Here is a 27,825-nt window from a genome sequence, read left to right on the forward strand (position 1 = left end):
GAAAACCACAGCTGATTACCAGCAGGAGTGGGGGCGTCTGTATTTGGGCATCATCCGGTGTTGACAGTAGGAAAGGTGAGGGACAGATGTCAGTTAGAAGAACAATGACCACACTCCAGCAGTATCTGGAAAGAGCCGAGCAGAGTACCTGTCACTCCGATGACTCTAAATAAATGTTGTTGCTCTTTCTTTACTTCTTTACTCAGTGAATATGAGTTCCTCTTCCTCTTTTATATTACTCTGGAGCATTTAGCCAAGGAAGCATTAGAGAGTGGGGATTAAGGGCCAAGTTCTAAAACCAGGGAGACATGAATTCAAATCTTGCCTCTGTCAGTTTCTAGAAAAATGCCCTTGGGTAAGTTACCTAACCTGACTTTGTGATCTGTAAATGTAGATGATAGTAACACAGACTTCACACACCTGTGAGAATGAGTTTGGGGAATCTATGGAAAATGCCCCACATATTATACATGTCCTATCATTGTTGGTCATGATACCATGTTATTAGATATCATAGCACTTAAATGCCTTCTGATTCACAAAGTGCAACAGATTGCAGACCTCACCTGCACGAACTTTCTGACAGTTATTGCTAAAACAAATACATTGCTCCACAGGTGATCCCAGCAAGCATCGCAAAAATCAGGCACCTTGCCCAAGGTGAATTAGGGAGCAAGAGTAATTTCAGACCCACTAAACACCACTCCCTTTATCTTCTCTTCAAGTGTGGAAGAACCCCTAAGTCTGTCACTAGACTCTGAGCCTTTCTTTGGTGAAATGGAGAGATAGTAAGAAAGAGCAGACTTCTTTGGTTCCCAATTAAGTTGGTGTAGGTTTTTGCTCCTCGAGGAATAGTTAGACATTGGACCATGCAAGGGTCTTCATTTGGCATTTACTGGGATTCTGTTATGTAGGACTCAGCCCTGAACAAGACAGGGACCTGCCCTAAAGTCCATCTTGATAGACAGCTGGTACCTGAGCAGAGCAGACCAAGTGCTGTAGGAGTCCAGACTGGGGCATCACGCGTAGTGTTTGTGGAGGAAAACTGCACAGGGGAAGTGACTTTTGAGCTGGACCTAGGATTGAGTTGCTGGATCTGTTAATGGGAGAGGAGGAGCAAGGGCCGGTGTCAGCATTACTGCAAGGATGATGTCATAGTGCCAGGAAATTATGGGGCCTCTCTAGAAATAATAAGCCCTTGAGGAATAAAAAGCTGTCTAGATTGCCTTCAAGATCAGTATTCGTGTTTTTAGTTCAGGCTGGAAGTGTTTGTTTGGGTCAGGTTTTAAAGGGCCTCGGTGGCCATCTCATAGCAGTTGAATACTGTGGTTTAAAAGCAGAAACATTTTGGGGCGCCTGGGTGGCTCAGCTGTTAGGTGTCTGCCTTCAGCTTGGGGCGTGGTCCCGGCGTTATGGGATCGAGCCCCTCATCAGGCTCCTCCACTGGGAGCCTGCTTCTTCCTCTCCCACTCCCCCTGCTTGTGTTCCCTCTCTCACTGGCTGTCTCTCTCTCTGTCGAATAAATAAATAAAATCTAAATAAATAAATAAATAAATAAATAAATGCGGAAACATTTTTACAAATGAAGCAAGCCATCAAAGGTCAACATAGAAAGCAGAAAACAGTTTATCTACCTGGGGTGAAACTGCAGACAGATAAAAGCAATCTGCTTAGGCGGCCTTGCTTTTGATCTCAGGATTTTTGACTGCTTGGGCCACATGGAACCACTGGCGTAGAGGAGAGAGTTCGGGCTTTTCTCAAGCAGTTCTGGCTTTCAGTCCTGGCTGCTTGCTTATTAGCTGTGTGACTTTGGGCAAGCCACTTACTTTTTCTGAAACTCAGTTTTTCACCTCTGTAATGAAGTTCCTGTCCTGACTGAATTTTTAAGAAATAAGCACTAAAAATGCATGTATAAAAATAATGTACGTAAAGTGCTTAGTGAAGTCTCTAGCCTATAGTAGGCATTCAGTGAATTGTAGCTGTTCGTCATGATTTTCTCAGACCCCCCAGTGGCTCCTCAGTGAGCTCCTGAACAATGTTCAGTGCTTCTGGACTATTCAGCTAGGGATAGTGTACTGACTATAACCTCCTAGACGTTTTTAGGATGATCTGGGCATCACACGGCTAGCGTCTGAACTGAGCAATTAGAGCAGGGTGAATGGGGGATAAAAAAGGGTAAGCGAATTTCCAGCTGTAAGGAAAGCTAAGATGTTAGGATAATGATAAAAGTAAGTCCTTTGAAGTGCTCTTGTAAACTGGCACCGAAGTAAGGGATCTATAGAGGTAAAATGACATGAAAGCAAGAACCAGTTTCACTTGTCTGCAGAAACACAAAGCACAGGGGCGCCTGAGTGTCTCCGTCGTTAAGCATCTGCCTTCGGCTCAGGGCGTGATCCCTGATCGAGCCCCGTGATCCCTGATCGAGCCCCGTGATCCCTGATCGATCCCTGATCGAGCCCCACATCAGGCTCCTATGCTGGAAGCCTGTTTCTTCCTCTTCCACTCCCCCTGCTTATGTTCTCTCTCTCACTGGCTGTCTCTCTCTCTCTCTCTCTCTATCAAATAAATAAATAAATAAAATCTTAAAAAAAAAAAAAAAAACAGGGCACAAAGCCTAGAACCTGCCCAAAGTGCACAGTTTACTAAGAGATCCCCAAGGATGTGAGCCCCAAAGGGTGTGGCTCCCAATATAAGCACAGGAAGTAAACCCATCACAAAGAAAGTGTAGCAAAAACTCGCCTGTCTCAATTTGTCACCAGCTGGAAGGGGAAAAAAAAAATCTTCCCTGAGAATTTGTAACCACAAGGAATCCCTCCTATCCATACCAGTTGGAGGTCTAAATTTATCTGTGTAGTCTTTTAAAACAAAAACCAAAAAACGCTCAAGGCGAGCATTTATTTTTAAAATAATCTTGGGTTGATAGTGCCTCTAGGCAACTGGAAGCAATCATAAAGTCTTTTCAGAGCATGGCATCATTCACCCAGGCCTAAAAGGATTCCCAAAGATTAATTCCTAAGGAATATGAACTCATGATCAATAATCGCAAACCATAGAAGGCATTAACTGGTACAATCACTTTGAAAAACAATTTGCCTTTAACTAGTAAAGTTGAGTTAGCACATACCAAGTGATGCAGCATTTATGATACTAGGTATATACCTTAAAACTCCTTGCCTGTGTTTCCGGAGCTGGTGCCAGAATGTTCACGGCAGCACTGTTCATAGTAGACCCAAACTGGAAACAACTCAAACCTTCATCAGCTCCACGGTGGATAAATAGATTGTGTTACAATCACATAACGGAATCTTCTGCAGCCGCCGTGATAAATGGACTACAGTTACATGTCAGCGTGGGTGATTCTAAGAAATACAACAGTACACAAAGGAGGCATGTCACAGAAGGATCCATAATGTATGATTCCTCTTCTAGAGAATGCAAAGGCAGTCAACTACGTAATATGTAGGTTAGAGAGGTTTACACAGATGTTAAAACTCCGAGGAAAGATGTGAGAATGATTAACTAGAACAAAGGATGCCTTTGGAGAGCTGGTCAAGGAGGGACTCGTTGGAAGTCTATAGAGCTTCTTGTAAATTTCATTCTTGAGCTTACTGGGCATGCTAACGTTTCTTTCATTATTTTTCTCTAAACTGTTCATATATGTTTCCGTGTTCTTTTGTATGTATGATACATATGATAAGTACTTTTTTAAAAAAATATTTATTTTTAGAGAGAGCGAGCGGGGGAGAGGCAGAGGGAGAGAGAGAGAATCTCAAGCAGACTGCCTGCTGCATGGACCCCACTCAGGGCTCCATCTCACAACCCTGAGATCATGACCTGAGCTGAAATCAAGAGTCAGACGTTTAACCGACTGAGCCACCCAGGTGCCTGATAAGTACTTTTTAAAGGGAAGTTAACTCTAAAAGCCCCTGGAGACAGAATATTTGATAGGAAGCATACACATAATTTTCTAGAAGAGAGTTTGAGGGAAAGAATAAAGAAGAAACAATCAAGGATTCACACCTCTCATTTCTCTCTCTTTCTGTCTCTCTCTGTCTCTCTCTCTCTCACACACACACACACACACACAATCTGTAGCTGTGTATGGTGATCAGTGTTAACTAGACTTATTGTGGTGATCACTTTACAATATATACAAACATCAAGTCATTCCATTGTATACCTGAAACTAATATGATACTATATGTCAGTCATATCCCAATTAAAAGGTTCACACCAAAGTTGTATACCTGAGTGGCTAGGAAATTTGGGGACCTTCACGTCAAAATAAGAAAATCAAAGGAATTTATGATTCACATCTCTAACTTTAGTACGTAGTTGCAGTGCCAGATGCATTATATGTTCTCAACATGTATGTTCTCAGTAATGTTTGTTGTACCTGAAAGTACCTACACAGTTAATTTCATTGTCGGATGGACTGATGGATGGATAGAAGGTGAATGAACAAATGAACCAAGAGTTGCCAAGCATAAGTTATGGAGCAAACACTTATTAAGTGACCCCCCTCTTGTTTTTGAGAGAAGGAGAGAGTGCGCACATGCGTGCTCGAGTGGGTGGGGGGAGGGGCAGAAGGAGAGGGAGAGAGAATCTTAAGCAGGCTCCATACTCAGCATGGAGTGCGACGTGGGGCTCGATCTCATGACCCTGAGATCATGACCTGAGTGTAAATCAAGAGTTGGACACCCAACCGACTGAGCCACCTGGGTGCCTTAAGCCCTTTCTGAAAGTAGTGATTAGTAGCCTCGTCTCTAGAGTCAGATTGTCTGGGTTTGCACTTCTGCCATTCATAAGCTGTGTGTCCCTGGGAAAATCAGGCATCCTTTCTATAGCTCAGTTTCCTCATCTGTAAAATGGAGCTAGCAGTAGTACTTTATTTGTATTGGTTGCCTAGGGCCACCATTACAAATCACCACAAACTCGGTGACTTACAACAATAGAAACTACTTCACTCACAGTTCTGGAGGCCAGAAGTCCAAAATCAAGGTGTCCACAGGGCCCTGCTCCCTCCCAAAGCTCTGGTGTGTTATTCTTCCTTTCCTCTTCCAGCTTCTGGTGGCTCCCGGCATTATTTATCTTATTCTCAACTTAACTCCAGTCCCTTCCTGCGTCTTTACATGTTCTCTGTTACGTATCTGTTTGTCTTCTTTTTTTTTTTTTCGAGGTATAGTTGACATATAATATTATATTAGTTTGAGGTGTACAACAGAGTGACTTTATATTTATATATATTTTCTTCTTCTTCCAAAGACTTCAGTCATTGTATTTAGGGCCCGTTTGAATCCAGTCTGACCGCATCGTAACTAATTATATCCACAAAGATCTATGTCCAAATAATGTTACGTTCTGAGGTTGCAAGTGGACTTGAATTTTGGGGAGACACTCTAAGTACTTCTGATAACGTCTAGCATATAGTCAGAGGTATGAAGTATTAGTTTATTACTGAGGTTGGCACTCGAGAAATGCTTTTTCATTCCAATCCCTGCTTTCTGCTGAATAATACCAATATTCCAGTATTGGTGGGAATGCTGAGTTATTAGGTTAATTCGTAATAATGCTTGACTCTATCCTTGAAGATATTTCCTTCAAAAACACACATGGTTCATATTTCTTTCCTGTCTACTAAAATGACTAAGTAGACAAGAGATGAAAGGCTGATGAAAGATATTATCATTTTCCAGATTCTTCCTTCAGATTTTTATTATCTAGGGGGAAAAAATGCTGACCATCTGCTTACATTCATTTTATGCCAACTGGCTCCTTAGGGGTGACCTCCTCTGTAGTACTTTTCGTGTGGCAGAGCTCAGCTTCTTGTGAGACGTGATTTCCTTCCAAAGTGCTGGGTCTATAACTGGCTTTAAGAGGCATTGTTACGGTAGAACATTTAAGATGAAAAAGCAGGCTATAGCCTGTGTTAAGAGTAACTCCTATGTTTCGAATGAAATGACTGCTAAGAGGGGCAATACACTGATATTGAGCCAAAGACAAAATCTTTTATAAATTTTAGCATTAAGCATTATATATATCAAGCATATTTAAGCCTATTTAGCATAAAATAAAGAACATTGTATGGGTACTATAGACAGAATTTAAAAAAAAAACAAAACAATGAAGAATCCAGTATTTACCCTGCTACCTAAGCAACATGATTTGGAAAAGTTAAGAGTGAGGCGAAAGCAAGCAAGGCTTCATTTGTGCCACCGTGCACCCAGATGTCGGCACGACTAGCGTGCACCCAGATGTCTGCACGGCTAGCGCACCGTAGTCAACGAATATTTGTGGAAGGAAGATGTCACTGCATTGCTTGCAGGTGGCAGAGAATAACTTCACTTCCTAAGTTGTCGTTTTTCCTCAAGGCAGATTTCATTTTTCTCCTCTTGCTTTTTCTTTGTATTTTCCTCCCTCCTTCTCCCCCCATACTCTTTCTTTGAAGTATAAAGTGGCCGATTGTTATGTATTTGTGTGTTCAGCTTGCCTGTATGTAACAGAGGGCTGAAAAAAAGTGAAGAAAAAAATTGTGTTTTTTCTCTTGTTCTTAAAGTTCTCAGGTGATAAATTAGCTACCTCAGAGAATTATCTGGTACCAGGATCGCTGGGTGAAATAGATATAGTGAAGGTATCTGCCAGAAAACCCTTTATCATTAGAGTAGGTGTTCTTAAACATGAATCCATGAGAAGGCTAGGCAGTCCTGAGCCACATGAAATTAGGGTGCAAATGTGTGTACATGCAGATTTGATTTGTATGTATGGTTACATGTGCAATTGTTGAAGGAAAAGAATTTATTTGTTAATCTCAAGAAATCTGAACTCCAGATAGGTAGAGAACCACTGAATTAGGAAATTTGGTTTATACTGTTTGTATTTGGCTTTGCTTTAGAAAGTCTGGTGGGAAAATTCTGAGAGGTAAATGGACAGCATATACAATTGCCAGACTTTTCAGATGTGGAATGAATGCAGAGGCTCTCCTTGAGTCATGCTACCTCTTTCTGAACTTCTTTAGCGGCTGTTTTTATGCACTCAAAGTCAGAATTGGGGATGCTTTACTCACAGTTGTTATCTCTGGCAGTTGAAATATCCAGGCAGACTGATTTCGTTTGTTCCCAGAATGGCATCAGAGCCCTTCTGGGCAAATTCACTGATAAGTCATTGAGCAGGCACAAAGAAGATGATGTTTTATGGTACAATGAGCCATCCTTGCATAGCTAATTTATTTCTAACTGAACTTTAAACCAGACCAAAAACTCCCTAACCATCTCAAATTAGTGAGCCTCTTTAAAATTTGTGTTTTATTTTTCTTGAAATTCCTGGAAACTTTGGTTTGTCCTTTGTCTTACTTGAAGCTCTGAATGATTTGCATGCTTGACTCAAATCCCAACTTTATTTTGGCAACAGCTGTGTGTGTTCCCAGATACCTGACTCAGTGGCTTTGTTTATCTTCTCTGGCGGTCAGCTTGGAATTCTAGCGGGTTCTCCATTGAAATAGCTGCTGTTGTTGTGAAGAAAACTTCCAGTATTGTTGCAGGCAATATTTTAATTAATAGTTACTTCCACACAATTTACTTACTTATTGGTTCACTCATTCACAAAACATTTATAAACACCTGCTATGGGCCAGGATGCTGCTTCTAATTGCAGGGGAAACAGAAAGATGAACGTTATACTATAGTCACTGGCTTGTGGTAGGTCAAGGCACATGGTAACTCAGGCCAAAGATTTAAGCCTATTGAAGCGTACAATCTGGAAAAAAAATTGGTTTACTCTTTATTCAGAGCAGTTGTTCTCAGCTGGGAAAGTCCATCCTTCCCTGCTGCCAAGGGAAATTTGGCAATTCAGGATACATTTTTACTAGTCACAAATAGGGAATAGTTGGTAAAGGCCAGGAATGCTAGTAAACATTGACGTTGAACAGGACCATCTCCCACATCAAAGAATTACCTGGATCAAAATGTCAGTAGGGCCTCCTGACTGGCTCAGTCTGTGGAACATGTGACTCTTGATCTCTAGGTTGTGGGTTCGAGCCCCATGTTGGGTGTTGAGATTACTTAAAATGAAATAAAATCTTAAAAAAGAAATGCTAATAGTGCTGAGATTGAGAAGGCCAGATTTAGAGGAAAGGGGATAGTTCTTCACAGAGGCATACTGTTATACATGAGACACTGTAGAGATGGCAGCCTCTCCTTCGAGGACCTGAGCAAGTCAAACCTTAACTAAATTGACCCACAGCAGAACCAAAGACCCTTCTGAGAGATGGAATTTCCTTCAGCTCAATTACATTTCCAGGGATGAATTAGCATTCCTCTAAGATTGGCATCTTGTCTGCTTTCCAGCTGCCTGCTCCTTGATCTGCCTCTGATTGTTCTTAAGGGGCTTACAATTTAGGGAAGAAGAAGGACAGGTAAACCAAAAACTGTAATGCTGTGTGAGAAATACCAAGAGGGCTCAATGAAATTAATGCTGTGGGAGCACCGAGTAATTAATCTCTGCCCGGGAGGTCTGGGAAGGCTTTCCAGGTGAGGTGGCGTGTGAACAGGGGCTCTGAAGGTATTTGCTAAATGGCTGAAAGAAGACAGTCTCCTCTGTTGTTTAAGCCATACCCTGCATGATTGCATTGATAACCAATGACGAGATGTTTTTGGCTCCCCTTTCAGGAAAACCTGCTTCTGTGGTGTTCTACACTGAGCAGGACTCCTTTCCAAATCGTGCAGATCCAGCTTTGAAGTTTTCCTCTCACTGTCTTCTTTCTGTTAAAGATTTCACTAGTAGGTGGTTTCAACCCCACAATCGTAGGCACGAGAGTTTTGCAGAAAGGCAGACTTGTAAGCTTTTGGTGAATGAATTACAGATTTGGTGTTTGTTGTTTTTAAATTTATATGTATTTATTTATGTTCTCTGATAATGCTCCTAATAGAATTTTCTCAGGTGGTGGCCTTAGCTTGCTTGAAAATACATGGAGAGCGCGCTTCACAATTTGGGTAGACATTTATGGATGCTTTTCAAATACATTCTATGTTCCAGCACGTGGCTGTGCTGTAGGAAAATCCAAGAGAACATCCTCCGAATTCCTGTTAAACTAATATAGCAACAGTAAATGTATTTGTGAAGCTGTGAATTGAAAAATCAGTTGTAATAGATAAATATGAAAGAATGGAATAGATGTGAAGTTTCTGACAAAATAGAATAGTGAGATTTTCATAATGAGACCACTAGGAAGTTATGGGATTTTGCTTTACTCTTCAGGAATCTTATGTAATTTAAGGTACCTACATAGTAGGGGAAATTTTCTCTCTCAGTGTGGGATCAGTGAGGACATCACACAAGGGGTAACTTCGTATGTTTGAAACTAACTTTTTAAGAATTTGTCCTTTTCCTGGTGACTTTACAAAGACCTTTAAGAGTATTTTCATGTTAGAAATATAATAGTTCAGTTTAAAAATCTTTCTTTTTAGTTTGGACTATAAGCTGAATAGTTCTAACGTGTCTGTGAGTTTCATTTTTCATCAAAATGTCTTTCTCTTGTATTTTAGTCTGATGCCAATGCAAGTTACTTAAGAGCAGCTCGAGCTGGACACCTAGAAAAGGCCCTTGACTACATAAAAAATGGGGTTGACATCAACATCTGCAATCAGGTTAGTTGTGGTTATTGTTGCTATTTAATTTTTTACTTAATTTTTTTTTGTTTTGTTTTTGTTAAATGTCGTCAGCTCAGATTTTCAAATGACTCTGCTTTGCTAAAGCAGCATTCAGAAATGTAGGTGGGCATCCTTTAGTAATTCCTAAATTTAATAAATAGTGATACCAGAACAATCCATCTAATTTTCATGTACCTTTATCCCTAATTCAAGTTTCTACCCTGCACACACCCACGTGATTGTCGGTGGGGTGTGATCTTCAGAGTTGTAAGTAGACTGTTCGCTGATCTATTCTCAACCTGCTGAGTAAAGCTTTCCCTTCACTCTTAATCAGAATGGGTTGAATGCGCTCCATCTCGCTTCCAAAGAAGGCCATGTAGAAGTCGTTTCTGAACTGCTACAGAGGGAAGCCAATGTGGATGCAGCTACGAAGGTAATTATCCCACACTTAATGCTTTTTATGTCACTTGCCAAATTCAGTGAGGATTCAGCCCTCCGTAAGAATCAGGACAAGCTTCTCATGGGCTGCTTGTCAGCCATGTTGTCTTTGGGAAACTTATAAACTTAGAGGGATTCCATATTTTATAAAATGTTGAAACAGAGAAATGAAGAGGGTGAGTTGATGTATCTTTTCATTTTACAGAAAGGAAACACAGCCTTGCATATAGCATCTTTGGCTGGACAAGCAGAGGTGGTGAAGGTCTTGGTTACAAATGGAGCCAATGTCAATGCACAGTCTCAGGTAAAACTACAACTCTATTTCAAGTAAATGTTGTTGTAATTTATAAATGTTCTTTGGGTCAAGTCCTATATCCTCTAAGAATGCAATTCAGTGAATAATAATATTGTTGCAAATTATTTAAATTCACATATGTCCTTTTATGTGTGAGAGAGATTTTTTAAAGTCATCCATCTATGAAACTGGACTGGTAGTCATAGCCACAAAAGTTTAGGGAATATCTGTAATGCAGAGTCTTATACTATTTTTGGATGATAACTCAGGTCTAGTCTTAGTACCTATTAACTTACAGAGGAAATGAGAATGCATATAAATGAGGAAATGCTCTTTAATGTTCATTATATTTCAGTGCTTTATCTAGTTGAAAAAGGGAAGACACCGCTTAATTCCTGTTTAGTAACTAAGGCCTCATTGTTGTTCCCTGAAACAAATTAAAAGGAAAAAAAAAAACAGAATAAACATGAAAATTCCCCAAACTAAAATTTCCAGATTCTTTGATTTGGATGTACGCTAATGATTCATTCAGTAGGACCTCCTATGTGCTGAGTCTTGCGTGAAGTTCTAAAAAGAACACCAATAAATTGCTTCATAGACTTTCAGTCTAAAAGAATTTACTTTAAAATAGGTTTAAAAATCAGTCCTCATAATCCGAATTATTCATTATTTCAGTCTCCACAGAAATGAGGTTGTCTAGGAAAGCAAACATCGTCATAACACAGAAATATCCACTAAGAACCTGACCATTTTTAAAACTGGCCCTTACTCAAACATTCATTCTCATTGGATGCCTTCACGTGCTCCTGTTTGTCCGTCAGCACCCCCGAAGGTTGGATACTGAGCAAACTGATTACAGAACAAAATCGCAAGTTTTGCAAAAGACACAGGATCACGTGAAGTTAGGGGGATGGTGTTGGAGAACCCTGGGTGCATGACTAAGCTGTGGCTTGTGGCGTCCCAGCAAAGTGTGAAGAATTAGGATGATTTCCTGATAAGTGTTTCAAATGAAAATGATTTGAAAATCAAAAGATTAAATGACCAAAAAAAAAAAAGAGAAAATTAGGTGAGGTCTTTGGTTTGCAAATCCATTTGCAGAAAGGCTATCTTTTTACTTACGCTGTGGAAATTAAAAGTGAGGGACATCAAACTATCATATAATTTTGTTGGAAAAATTATACTTTTCCCCCACAGAAATCCTATTTGGTTTAGTCTTTGTTCACTGTGAAACTCATACGTGAATCTGGGTTATAACCAATATTTTGTTAACCTGTAAATTGCTTTTATAGGTTCTAGTTTTGTCTTTTTAGAATAAAGTCTCAATCTAACGTTTTTCATTATTTACTATGGCCTTTTGATTTCCATTTTTAAGTGTACTCGAGTTCCCCAGCCATCTTCAGCACTGACTATTTTTGACTAACAGGAGCCTCCTATATTTTATGGGTCCATGGAATTGGGGCGACTTCCTCCATGATTACTACCCCCATAGTAACATGGCGCTGATGTTGTTAATTATCAGTGGCATGGAGAAGCAATCACACAGCGTTTCCAAATGTGTGAAGAGTCCGATCTGATTCTTTTCTAGTTCCTTGCGGTTGGACCTTTGATACGTGGTCCACTTATGCTGATTCCCTAGGAGGGTTTACTTGGAGTAATAATGCTTTTCCCAAAGGGAATGACATAAAATTGAATATTGACAAGTATAGACCATTGAGAGAGATACAGACCAGCTGACTATAAGCAAAGCATCATGCTTTTAAAACATCTTTTGACTGGAAAATAACTAGTGTTAAGCTCTGAGAGAGTACTCTTTAATCCATTTTCATTTCCTTTATCCCCCCAAGCGAGAAGAAATAAACCTCCCCTTCTTTTAAACATTTCACACATTCTTGACTGATGTTTAATAGTTTGAAACCTCCTGGACGATGTTGGAGAGAAACCACAATTGAAATCAAATCCTGACCCGATTTGATTTCAGCTTATACACATTCCCTAGTGATGATGAAGTGACGGAGAAGAACAGGGGCTGTGGAATTCCCTGTTCCTTGCAGCGGTGCTTGGCGTGCCCTGCCCGCACGGCTCGCAGCAGAGCGTGCCCCCTCCATCTGGACACCTGACCCCATGTGGCTTCTGAGCTGCATCCTTCCATGGACAGAATAAGTAGTAAGATGGCCATGCAGCACAGTGGGATTTCCACAATAACTCCTGGTAGCAGCTTTTCAATAGGAACTCCTGCAAAGAACGACGAGCAGTAATGCCATGAGATTAAATTCCATGTAGGCATCGGCACATAAAATATCACATGAGTATCAATATTCAAGAAAGACAGCATCCCTGTCTGAGTGAATTTTTACCAAATAGGTAATATCTAATGGCCAAAAAAGATCTAGTGTAAAGAGAGTCCCTCACCTTCCTTACATATAAAAATTCTCCTTGTCTTGGAAATACAAGTGAAATTGGACAATATCAAGTTCTGATCTTATAAACTGAGGGTTTATAAGCTAAGAATTTTTAGATATTACTTTAAATTAATTTTTGTCATTGCTGTGATCTTATGTCTTAATAATTAGTTAACTCTTTCTTATATTACTTAACATTCCAGAAATTATTTATGCCTACCCTAAAAGAAATTGGGTTGGATAATTAAATTGTGATTATAAAGAACTCTACTATGATTAAGTCCTTCATACTTTGTACTAAATATGGCACCAAGGATTACTAGTGTTTGCAAATCTCAAACTGCCACATCAAATGAGCAGCCCTCACCCTTTTCTCCTTCTCGGTCTTTACTCTGTAATATAAGGCACAAACTGTGTTTATCAAGAAGCAAAGTCTGTTTCAAATAATATTTGACCATAACTATCAAAATATTCTAAATTTTCATAGAAGTATTAACAAAGACAAAGACCCTGTGGGTTTTGGTTTTGTTTTTTTTTATTATTTTTATATTGTGTTTATTTAAATTCTGAATAGGTTATACATTCACATGGTTCTACCATCAAAATGCATGAAAAGACAAAGTGGAGGTCCTCCTTCCACCCCGACCCCCATCTCCTAGTCCCCACCCATCTGCACCCAGGCGTGAAATAGGTACTGGGTTTCTATGAATCCTTTTCAGAAAGGAAAAGTCCCTTTGATTAAACCAGTGCCTCCTTGGTCTTTCTGTGTTTTTAAATGTTTCCTCTGGTGGGGAGGTCAGGTCTTGATGAAGTCAGAAAACAGGTGCGATAGAGCCTCTCTGTCCTTTGACCTTAGAGCACATCTGTAATCTAACCAACAACATTCACAAAAATCAATATCAGATGTAAATTAGTGCAAATCTGTCTCCCTTCCCTTAGCGTTTTTATTTAGGGGAACGCTTCATGATGTACACCGGCTGCCTGTAGGAACCTGGGATGGATAAGAGAAGTTCATGGAAGAAATGTCAGCCCTTACTTAAGTGGAATAACAGGAGGACTTTTATTTTATTTTATTTGGCTGGATATTAGGCAGCATGCTTCGGTATGATCTATAAAATTGTAGGTCTGCGTATTGCATGCTTTTGATAACACCACAATAAATGTTCGAGCAGAAGGTGTTGAAGATAATGGATAAGACCAGGTAGCAAAGAGCATACTTCCTCAGTCTTGAGCTGTTCTGCCTTTTGAAAATTGAGTCTATTGTTGCTACAGGAAAAAAAAAAAAAAAACTGTAAATTCGGCACCCATATGTTCCATGTTGGCCAGCTCTTTGTTTTGGAAATTTCCAAAGTTAGGAAATTAATTAAAAAAAAAAAAACAAAAAACAGTGGCTTACTTTTTTCTCTTAAGAGAAAAATAACATTCGTTCTGAAATCAGACCATTCTCCTAATCCAGATACTATTTTACAAAAAATCATTTCAGCTGTAGGTTGTCCAATGACAACACAATTAATTACTTGTGCCTTAAGCTGCTTTGTATGAGAGAGTAATGGTAATATTTTTATTCAGTCTTTCCAAAGGATGCTTATAATTACTCCCTAGAACCATAACTAAATAGTGTATATGTGTTCTCATGCCATGTTGGTCCTTTCTTAATAGATGAGATTTGTATTAATTGGTGTTATCGGGATTAAAACAACAGAAACTGACTTGAGCAAAAAAGGGAATTTATTGAAATTATGTAGAGAACACATAGAATAGAAAGCTAAAGAAGCTTTTTGGAAAGCTTTGGAAACTAGGTAGTTGGCGTGAGAGTAACCAGATGCTACATGGTAAAGTTGCCCTTTGATATGGTCTTTACAGACCATTTCAAGGTGGAGAGAGGAGATTTGGCAGAAAACAGAATTGAGAAAGATAGAGAGTAGACCTGGAAGAGCAAACAGAAGATGTCCTGCACATATATTAACCCTGTGGTTGAAAAAGGGCAGGCTGATTTGTCTCAAAGATGGCCAAGACACACGCTACCTACATTTCAGGGGAAGAGGTAGGTCCCCTAAAGAAAATGAAGCAATATTGCCAAAAGGGGAAACAGATGCTTGGTGACCAAAACTAAAGCAAAACAAAGTAAACACACAAGCCTATAAATAGCCCCTATAAGATGGAAATTTCCATTATGGAGGAAAAAACAACAGCACCAAAAACATTTTATCAATATGAACAGCAGAAGTAAAATGAGACTATTCAACACCATTCAATATATATCAATATATCACACCATATATTGTGTGATTCCATTATGAAATGTTCAGAACAGGCAAATCCATAGAGACAGAAGGCAGGTGAGTGGTTGCCAGAGGCCACGGAGAGGGGTGGAAGGGAGTGAATACTAATGGTACAGAGTTCCTTTTTGCAATAATGAAATGTTCTGGAATTAGACGGTGGAGATGGTTACCCAAGTTTGTGAATATACTAAAACCCACTAAATTGTAACTTGAAATGGGTGAGTTTTATGGTATGTGAATTATATATCAATAAAAATTTATAAAAATGAAAAAGTATGAAAGAATGTGACCATTCCAAAAATGAGCAGCTTTCAGGTAATGCCATAGAATGGCAAGCACTCAAAAAAAAGAAAAGAAAAAAGGAGAGATGTGATTGTGGAAAACAGTGAATTACGGGCTCAATCTTGTTGTGATCCTCGTCTGCATATTATTTTTGAGTAATTCCAGTTCCACACAGTTCACTCTCTGCTGTTGTGAAAAGGGCATGTGGAATGATTTGAAAGTTGTGATTCTTGGGGTGCCTAGGTGGCTCAGTCGGTTGAGTGTCTGCCTTTGGCTCGGGTCATGATCCCGGGGTCCTGGGACTGAGCCCCATGTCAGGCCACTGGCTCAGCGGGGAGCCTGCTTCTTCCTCTCCTCCCCGCTCATGCTCTTTCTCAAATAAATAGATAAAGTCTTAAAAAAAAAAAAAAAGTTGTGATTCTTAAGAATCACTCTTCAGAAGCTCCAGGTCTGTAAAAACAGCATCTTTTAAACCTCAGTACCTGGTTTTGGATTATCTTCCTGGGTCGTGAAAGGTTTGGTTCTGGAAGGTAAACTCAGAAACAGTCTACATACATCAGGCCAGAAGCCAGATACTTGTAGGCAGACCAGTGTTCCTTAGGTAATTGTGAACTACGGCAAAACTCTGTCCTGAAGTTGAGAGAAAAACATCCATTTTCAAAATTTTTCCTGAGAACTTTATTCCTAAAATCTGAAATCTAGAAATTTCAGCTGATGAAGAAAGACAATTGCCCAGTAGTTCACTGAGCTATCACAAGAATCCACCCTGGCTTTTATCTTTCTCTTCTTTCTTAATATTTTCAATAGTTTTTTTTTTTCTCTTTTGTTTTGTTTTTTAAAGGATATTTAACTCAACCAAGAATAAAATGATCTTCCATTTTGGTCAAACTAAGGAAACGAAAAAATAGTCAGCAATCTAAGGGTAATCCTAAACTACCTGCCGTTTCCCTCATAGGTCTGGGCGGAGTGACAAAGATGAAACACGCCAGGCACATACACACACATACATGTACACACATGTTGTGTTGCAGTTATTCCGTGTTCCATGTTTAATGTTGATAAAACCTTTCATGATAGAACAGAATAACAATGAACTTCAGTGATGTTGGTAGGTAGATAATTTAAAGGGAAGATGCTCGAATGCTGTGTCATAGTCCTACTGCCTCTCATTTCGTGTCTCTAATTTTGAGCTTGGCAACTGGATGACCTAGCTTTTGACAATTATGTGTGTAACATAGAGTAAGTAGAATGGAGGAACGCCCCGATGAATAAAGTATATGGTACATTTGTTACGTGACATCACGTTTATCACCTCAGGATCTTTTTGACTTACTTCTAAGTTCTCAGATAAAAGCTGAAAGAGTGATGTCGCCAGAGGCTGAATTACAGATAAGTAAGGCAGTCCTATAGAAATGATATTTATAATGGTGAACCTAAACCTTTTGAACCACAGAAGTTTGAGTAATATTTGGTACACTTTACTTAGAATATATTTACTTTTATTCTTTCCAATTGTATAATGCATACAATAAAATTTCCAGAACATTCAGTTAAATAGAACTGTAAAAATTTATTCAAAGAAAATTTGCTATAGTTTGAAAAATATCTGTTTTCATGTATATGTTTTACAATAAGATTTAAAAATATTCCATAGACAACATGAAAATATTTCATAGGGGTGAAGTAAATAGTTCTAGAGAACAATCACACATATGCAACATTTTTTTTTTTTGAGATTTTATTTATTTATTTGAGAGAGAAAGAGAGAGAAGCAGGGGGAGCTGCAGAGGGAGATGGAGAAGCAGGCTCCCCACTGAGCAGGGAGCCTGATGCGGGGCTCCATCCCAACCTGAGCCAAAGGCAGACGCTTAACCAACTGAGCCACCCAGGTGCCCCTGCAACATATCTTAAGAAAAAGCTTAAGATGCAGTGTACACAGTCATGTACTTGAACCCAGGTTCTTTGGCAGTTGGCCACATTTCAGAGAAACATAACCACATACTTGTGTGTGTGTGTGTGTGTGTGTGTGTGTATTCTGAACATGAAAATACCACATCTTTGCAAAAAAAATTCAAGGCAGGAAACTTACAAAACATAAACTACTAATTGAATTCTATTTGGAAATTGAAGTATATACCCTTTTGCATATTTGTGTTCTTTCCTTTGCTCCAACTCACCTCACCTTCAAATAAATTAATATAAATTCCTTCCAAATTAGGAACTATTTCAGACTCTTAACTTTATGTAAAAGTATTACACCTTTTATTTAAAATAGATAATTATTGACGTGGGGGGAAAAACCTCACTGGGACAATGACCAAATGTATTTTTCTTCATATCCTCATTTGCTCCTGGTAGGCACTCGAGGAGAGGCTGATGAGTAAACAAATGTACTTATTTATCAAAAGTAGATCTATTGGTGTGAGTTATACACTATTAACTATGAACTACGCTCAGGTTATAAATGAACTATAATTTTGAATTACACTTACGAATTCTGCTTAAACTATCATGCTTAGGCTTTCTAAAAAATATGTAAAATTGCTACACAGAAGTATTTTCTGGAACATACATCAGTACTGTGGAAAACTAGATTGGCCCTTTAATAAAGCCACAGACAAACATTTTATTTCTTCTTTTGCAGAATGGTTTCACGCCATTGTACATGGCAGCCCAGGAAAACCACCTGGAGGTTGTCAAGTTTCTTCTTGACAATGGTGCAAGCCAGAGCCTAGCCACAGAGGTAAGACATGTTGGTTCTTTCTGTGGGTAAGTTCACATTGTTTGTAGAGCATTTTTAAGCCTGGAGTCATAACACAGAGAATCTGTCCCACGAGAGTTTTAGTTACAGTCATATATTAATGTGAGGATTCTTCAATGTTTATGAAATACACTGGAAAATCTATTTTCAGTCTTTAAAGAATCTTCCATTGCATAGATACCCTTTCTGCTCTTAAAAGCCTGGCTCTACCTTATAGTTGAGCTGTTTATTTCATATCTACATATTTGCTGTAGAACACTTATCCGTTTCTTATAATTTTGCCTCAAAGGTAACCACTGTTTTGAAACATGTTTGTAGTAAGACAAGTTTGAAATCTGTTTTTTCCAAATATGTTAGTATAATTATAATGATTGAATTTATGTATTTAATTAGATTTAATTCACACTTTTCAACAAAACTATTATATGTTTTTAAGTATTAGACAAACATGGTAGTGAAGAAATTTTTGCAGTCTTGAATAGAAGAGCTGTTTTAAAGTAAGAAGCTACTTAAGTCATTGGGACTATCCTACGTAATACAGTTTATTTTTTAAACTAAACTCGATGGAAGATTGTGCTCCCTTGTGAAGTGTATCACTAGAAATATATTGCTAATATTAAAAGATCAACATTTGAATATTCTCTATTTTTAACAAAATAATGAACACAGACGCAGGATTATCCCTGTCATAATACTGCTCCTCTTAAATTCTGACATGTTTTCCAAATGGCACAAGAAAGATCGGGATAGAGGAATTGCATATAACTTCACCCAGCTTTTGAGATCGTGTCTTCTGGGGAAACCACTAAATAAATGAAGAGGCAGTTCGCACAAAAAGAAATACAGATGACCATAAATGTATGAAAATATCACATCCTCACTCATAGTCAAAGAAATATTAATTTATTAATCAGTTAAAAAATGAGATCCAGCCTTTCGCCCAGGAGACGAGGAACAGAATTTGAAGAGCAGAAGAAATGGGAACTTTCCTACAGTGTTGGTAAAGTTGATCGTTACTTGCAACACTTTTGCAGACCATTTAGCAGTAACTGTCAAAAGTTAGTGTTTATGTTCCTTTTTACTTAGCAGTTCTGCTTCTAAGAATTTACATTACAGATAGATGTATTAGAGGAGGGTACAAAAACAGCATACGAGAAGTGCATCAACAGAATTAGTATGAACAATATTTTAAGAACCGGAACGAACCTAAGTATGCACCAAGTATGTTTATAATATTGTGGTACTCACACAATAAAATGCTCTTCAGCATTATCAAAAATGAGGCAAGACCACAGGTACTGATAGAAGAAAATATCCAGAGTGTATTGTTCTCAGTCGTTTATTCTGAGCAGTGGGAGGGAGGTTAACTTTTCACTTTTTCACTTTTCACTTTACGTCCACACTGTTGAAGATTTTTATCATGAGGATGTATTGTTTTTATAATAATATCCTTAAGGGTAGGTAAGAAATAACTACTGGTTAATAAGAAAAGAACACACATTTGGTAGGCGTAGAGCAGTGCTTACTTGTTGGGTAAAAGAAAAATCCATTCCCATGTTTGGATGGAAATACAAAATAATATAAATATCCCAATGAATGTGATTTCACAGTACTTTCTTGGCCTGTGAAGGAAAAGGTAGTATTCTTTTCAGACTGTGATGTATAGATCGCTAAGTATCTCTCCTTTAGAAGCAAACAGAAGTCCAACTTACTGCTAAGTCTTTGGCATGATTGTGGTTTTTAAAACCTTTTCTGTATTAACTGTGTACTATCTTCCCTATATATATCTTCCTTCTTTTGCTAATTAAGATTCTGAAGCATTAGGTAAAAACAAATATTAAGCACCTATTATGTGCCAGATATTCCACAAGGCATGGAGGTTCTCATGGAGCTTCTGGCATGTTTCCGTTTGGCTTGTATTTTTCCTCTTTTTTTTTTTTTTTTAAGATCTATTTATTTATTTTAGAGGGAGCACACAAGCAGGGGGAGGGGCAGAGGGAGAGAATCTCAGGCGGATTCCCCACTGAGCTCAGCGTCTGATGCGAGGCTCGATCTCAGGATCCTGAGATCACGACCTGAGCCGAAATCAAGAGTTGGCTGCTTAACTGACTGAGCCACCCAGGTGCCCCATGTATTTTTCTTTTAATAACTGCACAGAGAGAACCAAACAGGTGAAAATAGGTTTAGAACCAAACTCTGGAGCTGCTAATTTTAGCTATTGACACCTTAGAGCTGGTATCTTTGTCTCTTTAATCGACTCGTTGCGGGAAGCACATTCCTGTGGGTGCTGACGGTCTCTGTTGCAGTTTATTTTCTGGTACAAAGTAGTTTCCTTTATGTATAGGCCCTATGCGTTTAAAAGTTCATATTAGCAGAAAATACAGCCATTTATTTGATTCAGAACCAGAAGCAGGCTGTCGTTTTTACCCCTTAGATTTTGTCCAGGTTTTAAAAGTGAGATGCCACGTTCACTCTTAATACACAATTTTCCTTTTACCATTCTATCCTTTAAAAAATGTGTTTTTCTTTTATTTTGTAAAAGAAATAGATTACGTAAATGAAAAAGTACAGTGAAAAGCAAAAAGAAGAAAAAGCCACTGTTAATTTTCCCTAGAGATAACATTTTGTTTATTCATTAAGACCTTTTGGTATATGTACACAACACACATATTTATCTTTATGAAAATGAGGTCATATATTTATACAGTTATGTAGATTACTTTTCTCATAACATTAAATTGCGTTCTAAATTTTATGCCCCTAAGTGTAAACACGTGATGTTCTTTTGGTAATGTCTTGGTCGTATTCAGCCTTTCTTGTACTTCTTAAGGCTGCTCTTATACTTCTTAAGGCTGCAGGGAAAGTCCTTCTAGCTACATTAATGCTCATCCTTTCCCTCTTTTGGGTCTCCTTGGAAAAATTGAAAGGGGCAGATGGAACGTCAGGTGGATCTCAAAGCAGGAAAAGTAGACAGAATTTGTGCATGTGGAGTGAGGAGAAGGACATTTCAGGGTGAGGCACATGGCATGAGTATAGAAACCAGGGTGGAACTAGTTTGCACACTACAGTTAATAAGGGGACTGCAGGAAAGGATTTGTATGAGAAGAATCTGGGCAATATTGTCCCTTAGGTCCTTGGGGCCAATATTTTGCACATCTTTAAATATAAATACACTGATGTGCATTCAATCAAAAAAGTGGTAGGAGCCATGGTCTGGTTTTCCAGCAAGGAAAAGAATGATGAAGGTGGTCTTTTGAAAAGACCAGCAAGACAGTAGTGTGCAAGTCACTAGCTTTTCTCTTTCTCCCGTACGAACACCCTTCCACTGGAGTAGCCTATTTGTAGCACAAGGCTTACTGATATAAAATATCATGACCCAGGGGTGCCTGGGTGGCACAGCGGTTAAGCGTCTGCCTTCGGCTCAGGGCGTGATCCTGGCGTTACGGGATCGAGCCCCACATCAGGCTCCTCCGCTACGAGCCTGCTTCTTCCTCTCCCACTCCCCCTGCTTGTGTTCCCTCTCTCGCTGGCTGTCTCTATCTCTGTCGAATAAATAAATAAAAAATAAAATCTTAAAAAAAAAAATCATGACCCAAATAAAATAAGTGACTAACGTGCCAGTTCTCTAAAAAAATAATTTATAAATAATGTTCTTTTGAGTGCATGACAATAAAAGCATAGAAGAATTCAAATGTGAGCCAGTCTTAGGATTTTCTACTCCATGCTGTTTATTCCACTGTCAGCAACCCTAGATCATCCACAAATTACTTAACCACAGCGAAATCCTTAACTGTCTTCTCTTTGTCAAGTCACAGGGCAATACAATGGGAAGGCTCAAAATGCACAGACCTGAGTGTATATCTCAATTTATTCTAGTCCTATTTTGCATGATCCCTGTGTCTTCTCCCTTTAGTGGTCAGAGAAGCCACGAGTATTTGATAAAGACCTTTCTTAAAACAGCAGTTACTGTGGTTCATTAATTAACACATACAGACTGACCACCAGATATGGGCTAGGCAACAAGCAGACAGGCCTCTCCCCCAGTTTTAAAATACCAGAGGACATTTTTATAGCTTATTTAAATAAGATCCTTTGAAATATTTGCCTGGATTTAACCTGAAATACTGTTTTCACTGCAGTTATTTTCTGGATATCGAAATTATGTTATCTTTTTTCCTCTTCATGTAGTAATTTTACGTGTTTTCATGTAATGTGCAATTAACGTATATTACTTTATAACAGAAAAAAAACCCATAAACTTATTGCAGATTTTTTAATGATTTGCTTGGGTAAATATAAAATATTAAACATAAATATTTATAGACATATATATGTCTTTTCACACACCTGTCTGCTTGAATATGGTAGCTTTAACAGCCCTAAACAAAAATCGGTCACTTGCTCGCATTCTTGTTAATTGGGCCAATCTTGACCCATCCATTTATTTGCAGGATGGCTTCACACCCTTGGCGGTAGCTTTGCAACAAGGTCACGATCAAGTAGTTTCCCTCCTGCTAGAAAATGACACTAAAGGAAAAGTGCGTCTTCCAGCTCTTCACATCGCCGCCCGAAAAGACGACACGAAGGCCGCGGCCCTGCTACTGCAGAATGACAACAATGCAGACGTGGAGTCAAAGGTGAGGCGCCAAGGAGGGGAGCCGGTCGCGCACGCTCCTGTGTCAGGCACCCACGCGCTGTAAGAACGCCTGGTCTCCCTTTTGGCAAGTTTACGCCCAACCCTGAACCTCACTGGGAGGAATAACAGTACGTGTCAGGTCAGCCCATGGAAGGCACAGCCCCCTTAGCATTTCAAGCTAGGAGGTAACTGTGGATGCTGCCCGATGCATGCTCACAGGGAGGCCACGTCCAAGGTCAATTTATTTGCACCTGCTAGTTTCCTTCCTTTTCACGTATTATTTCGAACGAATCTAACACTTCAGCTCCAACACCAGGGTGGAAAATTGCAAAATGCTAACAACCATGTACACAAATAACCCTTTGGTTGGTATCTAAGACGAGAGGCAATGCACTGAGTATGGATGAGTTGTGGAGAGCATGCCGGCAGCCAGAGTCCCAGCCGAACGTTCCCATTGCCTTGACATGTATGACCTGACAGTCTCTGTGAAGGAAATGTGGCATTTGGAACAGGCCATCGTGTAGCCCTTCATTCGGTCTAGCTTTCTTTCTGTGCCTCTTGTGCTCCCGCCATAGCTTCCATCCTCATTACTTAGCTGCCATGAGCTTGCTGCCGTCCATGTCACCGAGAGCGAACTAACCGTTCACTTTTTCCTCCTCTTTGCTTCCAAATGTGTTAACCTAGATGGTGGTGAATAGAACAACAGAGGTATATATACATATGCATATAATCTATATCTGCATCATCGTTTTCCCATTACCTAGTGCTGCTGCCTCATTTCTTTCCCTCCTTCTCTGCATCGCCTCTGTAGGCTAGATACCTGCTTTATACCCCCGCCCCCAAAGTAGCATGTGCCAGAGAAGGTAGTAGTTTGATTACCAGGGCTTTCTGCAGCTGAGCCTGGTGTTGGAAAGGAAGACTGAGGAATCCTTGAGACTGAAGGATATCGCAAAGAGCTGGGTGAGATGAAGAGTTTTGACGCATGCTTACCAGCTCTACCTGACGCTGCAGACAACCCTGTCATTCTACTCACCCAGGACTGATTCTTTAGAGTTCTGCATGACACTTAGCCTCAGTGGTGTCAGCAAAATGAAAGTTACCTCCGAAGGGTACCAATATTCCCACCCTTCCCACAAGACTCAGTAAGATAGCTAGCATGGCTAAGAAGCTTGCTAACAATTTAGAAATGCATCTAGTTCCTATAAGGTTTCACTCTTTGGGGACTAAGTGAATCGCTGCATGTTTTAGCATTTTTTTAAGGAAGTAAAATGACCTTGGTATGACTAAGCTAGAAAAAAATGTTTTATTGAATAGACATTTGCTAATAAAGAGACCAGCTTGTGGATTCCGTCTAAAATGCAGTCACCCATTATACAAGACCAATTGTAGTCCTCTCCCCTCAAATTGCTTTTATCATTAAAATTGGCATTTACTCTATATTGAATGTATTAAACGAATTGAATTTCGACAAAGAGTTTCAATGGACAATTCTGTCATCGATAATAAAACAGTGGTACTGATCAAACCTTCTGTAAGCAATAGATTTTTCTTGTCATCCCTATTTTGATGTTCTGAAACGTTGGCTTCTGTATAGTTCTGCTACCGGATTACCGAAATTATTCAGTCTGCACCCTCAGTTCCTTCCTGGCTGTTCCTCTGCCTGTGAGTTTGGCGTTTATTTGAAACCCTATGAAAAATTGGCACTAATTGAAAGAAACCTAGTACAGAATGGAATGTGGACCTCAGCGTATTTTGCTTCCTCACTTGGATTTGGGCAGGGTTATGGTATTAACGTGGCAGACAAGGGGCCGGCAGGAATCAGCTGAATGTCTGCTCTGTTTTCTTTGCAGAGTGGTTTCACTCCGCTCCACATAGCTGCTCACTATGGAAATATCAACGTAGCCACGTTGCTGTTAAACCGAGCGGCTGCTGTGGACTTCACTGCGAGGGTAAGAGCAGGGCGCTATGACCCGCCCTGAGAGCATGTGAAACCCTTCTGAGCCCTCCTTGCCCAGCATGAGGAGGGGGTTGGCACCGCTGACCTCTACAGGTCCTACCTACCCGTCAGCAAAAGCTGTGATTTTCAGCTTCTCCTACTGCATGTTCTTGCTTTTATCACAGGTGTGCCTGTTTCCTAACAGGAAAAATAAACCATGATCACNNNCGGATACATATATATGTGAATATGTAGCAGATGCGATTCGAGGAATCAGGACTGGAAAGTACAGACCCTTCCCCAAGCAGAAATTTCTGAGACTGTTTTCTAACAGTCGGATGGTACCAGTAGTGCTTTGGCTTACCAGGGTCTTGAGCTTGCAGATGGGAATAGGGTGGGATATCTGGATGAGACCCAAACTTCAGAACCCAAAAAACAGAGACCGTCTTTTGCTTTCATCGTCTGTCCCCTACAGACTTTCATAATGAGTAACAAGATTCCATACCCCGAGTAAGTTCATGCTCCTGGAGAAAGGAGTTACAGTATCATGTGTACCTGGATAGCAACTCAGAGTAGTAGTGTTCTGAGTGCAAACCCCAGTCTGGGTCCGGGCCTGATCCTGAGACACCTCGTCATCGGAAATAGAAAGGAAAGAGGAAGCAGGATAGAGGAGGAGCCCAAAAGTGTGGGCTCAGGATTTAGACTCCTTGGGTTCCAGTTAAGCTTTAAATTTTCCTGGTGTCCATCAGTTTCCTCATTTATAAAACAAAATGGTGTGAATTATGAAATTTAATACTAATAAAATAATACCGGCACTGCCTTACTGGGAGACTGTGGGAATTAGAAGAGGGAGTGTGCGCAGAGCACTGGACACAGGGCCCGACACGTCGTCGGCAAGAACAGCATCAGCACCGGGATTTCAAACATAGCATGTGGGGTGGTGTTTTTGCTAGAACCTTACTCGTGGGAGGAAAGTGGGATTAGATGAGACCAGAGAGAGGCCGTATGCTAGTACCAGCTTCAGCAGTCGCCGTAGAAGTAATACCCTCTTTGAGGTCGCTCCTCAGCTGCCAGGCTACGCATATTTATTTCATGTATTCAGATATCAAGAAAAGGGTTACTTACCCATGTTTTAGAGAAGAGGAAACCAAAGCTTAGCAGCAAGAAGCACCTGGTCCAGGATCCCAGGGCCAGCAGATTAGGAAAGGCAGGATTTCAGCCCCAAAGCTCCTGACCACTTTCTCTCTTACGTGACTGTAGGTGTTCATTTCTCCCTCTCTTCTTATAACTCACTAGTTCTATAAAAATTAATAAGAACTCAGATTGGACTCCTATAAAAGCTGTTTCCTACCTTCTTGTCATCGGCTTGCTGAGAGCCTTTGTGAGATTAAGTGACTCAGGAGTGCCCGTCAGCTCGTGTCCCTGCAGAGCTGTGTTCTGACTGCACGGACCGTGTCCCTGGGGTCAGTGACATGGCTGACCGGAAGCCTGATTTGACATCTTGGAGGACAAAGTTAAGCACCTCTTTGACAGGGGCACATCAGTGCTAAAACTGAAGTTCTTGTCTTGAAGATGCATTCTTCTGGTTTTATTTCTGTAATTCACAGTATAATGAAAACCTCATTAAGTCAGATCTTCTAATTAGGACATTTGGGAAATTGATGTCAGGGTCGTGTTTGAAGTTTGTCTTTGTGCCATTGTTCAGAAACTTCCTGAATGTCCTGAAAATAAGATTGGGGCAATGTTTAAGGGATTTAAGAGGACAAATTACAGTATTTTCAGACTCCTTCAAGCAATTCCAAACCATCCATTTACATTAAAACAATGAACATGCTAATTACAAACACATGCTTATTTATCGATTAAAGATCAACGGAGTTCTCAGACCCACGTCGGCATTAACCTTGGCTGTGGTTTAAAATAACCACATTGTGTTTTTGTTTAAAACATGTTAAAATTGAGACTATTTACTGATTTACAAAAGCATTTTCTCCAGTCATCCCTAATTAATGAGGCCTACCAGCGCTCGGAGCTGTAGGCTGTGGTTTAATTTGATTGTACTGCGTAGGAGGCCTGCGTGGTCGCTTACACCCCGACACTAGGCTCCCCTCTGCGGCTGGTGATTGATGACTTGCTTTGGGATGTCTGAGAAGAGCTAGTCTCGTAGACAGCTTCAAGAAACCCGCTTTAGGTTCCAAATCTCTAGCAATTCTATTCCCTAGCAACCCAGCATCTACACTGGGGGACCGGGGCCTGTCCCTGCCCACTTTCATTGGGCAATTTCTGCGTCGCACGTCCCTCGGGTGTGGCTGAAACGGCAGCTGAGAGTAAGACGCCCCGGAACACAGATGGGAACAGATTTTACCTGGTCAGAACGCTAAAGGAAGGGTCGTTAAGCCCCGCTTGCTAAGAGCTAGCTGTAAGTCATAACCATAAACCCTATGCCTCAGGAACCGGGTCTGAACGAGATATCGATTAGATGGTTAGAGGTAGATTAAAAAGCAACAGCAGCCCTTGTCTTAGGGGGCTGTGATTTCTGCTCGCTGGCTGTGACAGATAGTTGGAGAAAGGCAGATACAGTCTCATAGTCTCTGCGGGCTGAGGACATGACCTAGACGACGGCTACCTACAGGCAAAGAGAGCTGGGGAGTAGGAGCAAGGACAGCTCTTCTGGAATCATTTCCCGCATGCGGTAGATATGCGTTTCCCAAGCAGATATGAGGCAGAAACAAACGTGGTGTCGCTGAAGGGAGTACACAGCAGAACAGATTGCTTTCTGTGCCTCTCTGCGGGGCGAGCTAATTGAGGCAGTAAGAAAGCAGATCCCCGCCAGTGGCCGGTGTGTGCCTCTGAGCTGCAATCCCGGCCACCGACTCAGAGCACGCTTGCCTGTTTACTGCACCTTCCCTTGACTTTGTGATGACGTCGGTTTGGGTTTTTGCATTGTAATTTTGCAATGCATATGGAAGATACCCCAAATATTTCCTTTTGGATTTTCCATGAAGACCTGGTCAGCCTCATGGGTCCACTGCAGGGAGTTAGCGGAGGGGCTGCTTCATGCTGCAGTGCAGCCTTAGCCTTCGTCCTGTGAGGTGAGTCTGCTGACATGGCATGGACCGCGTCAGAATGATGCGTGACCCCTGCGCTCTCAG

General features: G+C 40.3%; 1 protein-coding gene across 1 annotated transcript in view; it reads left to right on the forward strand.

The window, feature by feature from the left end:
• The window catches only part of ANK3 (ankyrin 3), a 329,444-nt gene that overhangs the window by 98,795 nt on the left and 202,824 nt on the right, over positions 1–27,825 (forward strand). The window contains exons 2-7 of the mRNA XM_040624672.1: positions 9,540–9,641; positions 9,979–10,077; positions 10,288–10,386; positions 17,985–18,083; positions 22,553–22,738; positions 24,588–24,686. Of these exons, the coding sequence (XP_040480606.1) occupies positions 9,540–9,641; positions 9,979–10,077; positions 10,288–10,386; positions 17,985–18,083; positions 22,553–22,738; positions 24,588–24,686 (684 nt within the window). The remainder of the gene's footprint in view (positions 1–9,539; positions 9,642–9,978; positions 10,078–10,287; positions 10,387–17,984; positions 18,084–22,552; positions 22,739–24,587; positions 24,687–27,825) is intronic.

Source organism: Ursus maritimus, unplaced genomic scaffold (assembly GCF_017311325.1).
Source record: "Ursus maritimus isolate PB19 unplaced genomic scaffold, ASM1731132v1 scaffold_7, whole genome shotgun sequence".
Classification (NCBI taxonomy): Eukaryota; Metazoa; Chordata; class Mammalia; order Carnivora; family Ursidae; genus Ursus; species Ursus maritimus.